The sequence below is a fragment of the Empidonax traillii genome, unplaced genomic scaffold (assembly GCF_003031625.1).
Source record: "Empidonax traillii isolate 1590-97213 ecotype Southwest subspecies unplaced genomic scaffold, ASM303162v1 scaffold4236:size9889, whole genome shotgun sequence".
NCBI lineage: Eukaryota > Metazoa > Chordata > Aves > Passeriformes > Tyrannidae > Empidonax > Empidonax traillii.
Genome location: NW_020959429.1, coordinates 8,519 through 9,889, shown reverse-complemented (window position 1 = coordinate 9,889; position 1,371 = coordinate 8,519). Strand labels below are relative to the sequence as shown.

Sequence of the window (1,371 nt, the reverse complement as noted above, 5' to 3'; positions counted from 1 at the left end):
AATCTCAACCATTGACCCCAAATCTCAACCATTGACCCCAAATCCCAACCATTGACCCCAAATCTCGACCATTGACCCCAAATCCCGACCATTGACCCCAAATCCGAACCACTGACCCCAAATCCCAACCGTTGACCCCAAATCTCAACCATTGACCCGTATCATGATTGTTGACCCAAATCTCAACCATTGATCCCCAATCTCTGCCCCGTTCAGCCCCTGTGGCTCCTCTGCCACCCCTCCGGCTTCACCTTCGGCAGCCACACCATGTTCTGGGTTCGCCAGAGCCCCGGGAAGGGGCTGGAATGGGTCGCTTCGATCAGCTATAATGGTGCTGCCACCAGATACGCGCCGTCGGTGAAGGGCCGGTTCAGCATGGCCAGGGACAACGGGCAGAGCTCGGTGACGCTGCAGATGAACAACCTCAGGGACGAGGATTCCGCCACCTATTTCTGTGGCAAACATGCTGGTGCTGGTGCTCCTGTTGCTGATGGCATCGACCCCCTTTGTGGGGTCCCCAAACCTCCCCAAAACTCTGCCCTTCTCACCCAAATCTGAACCGTTGATGCCAAACATCAAAAGTTTACCCCGAATCTTTTAACATGTTGAAGAATGTTGGGTCGACGGTTGAGGTTTGAGGCCAAGAGTTGAGATTTGGGGTCAATGGTTGAGATTTGGGGTCAGTGGTTGGGATTTGGGGTCAAGGGTTAAGATTTTGGGTCAAGAGTTGAGATTTTGGGTCAAGGACTGAGATTTGGGACAAAGAGTTGGGGTTTGATGTCAAAGGCAGAGAATTTGGGGTCAAACCAGCCCAAGGTCGGGACCAAAGAATGAGAACTGGGTGTGAAGGGGCGGAACTTTGGGGGGAGGATTTGGGGAGGTTTGGGGACCCCACAAAGGTGGTCAGGAAAACCTCCAGCATAATAAGCAGCATTATCATCACCCCTGGTGCAGAAATAGGTGGCGGAATCCTCGTCCCTGAGGTTGTTCATCTGCAGCGTCACCGAGCTCTGCCCGTTGTCCCTGGCCATGCTGAACCGACCCTTCACCGACGGCCCGTAGGTGGTGTAACGACCACTATAGCTGATCCCAGCAACATATTCCAGCCCCTTCCTGGGGCTCTGGCGCACCCAGTACATGGTGTAGTCGCCGAAGGTGAAGCCGGAGGGGTGGCAGAGGAGCCACAGGGGCTGAACGGGGCAGAGATTGGGGGTCAAGGGTTGAGATTTGGGTCAACAATCATGATACGGGTCAATGGTTGGGATTTGGGGTCAATGGTTGGGATTTAGGGTCAATGGTTGAGATTTGGGGTCAATGGTTGAGATTTGGGGTCAATGGTTGGGATTTGGGGTCAATGGTTGACATTTGGGG

At 53.8% G+C, this 1,371-nt stretch overlaps 1 gene segment (V, D, J or C); it reads right to left on the bottom strand.

Annotated features, from left to right (window-relative positions):
* Positions 1-895: 895 nt before the first annotated feature.
* LOC114072870 overlaps positions 896-1,371 on the bottom strand; it is a gene marked incomplete at its 3' end in the record, with an annotated part of 3,696 nt that continues 3,220 nt past the window's right edge. The window contains 1 exon segment of the V gene segment in view: positions 896-1,190. Coding sequence covers positions 896-1,190 — 295 coding nt within the window.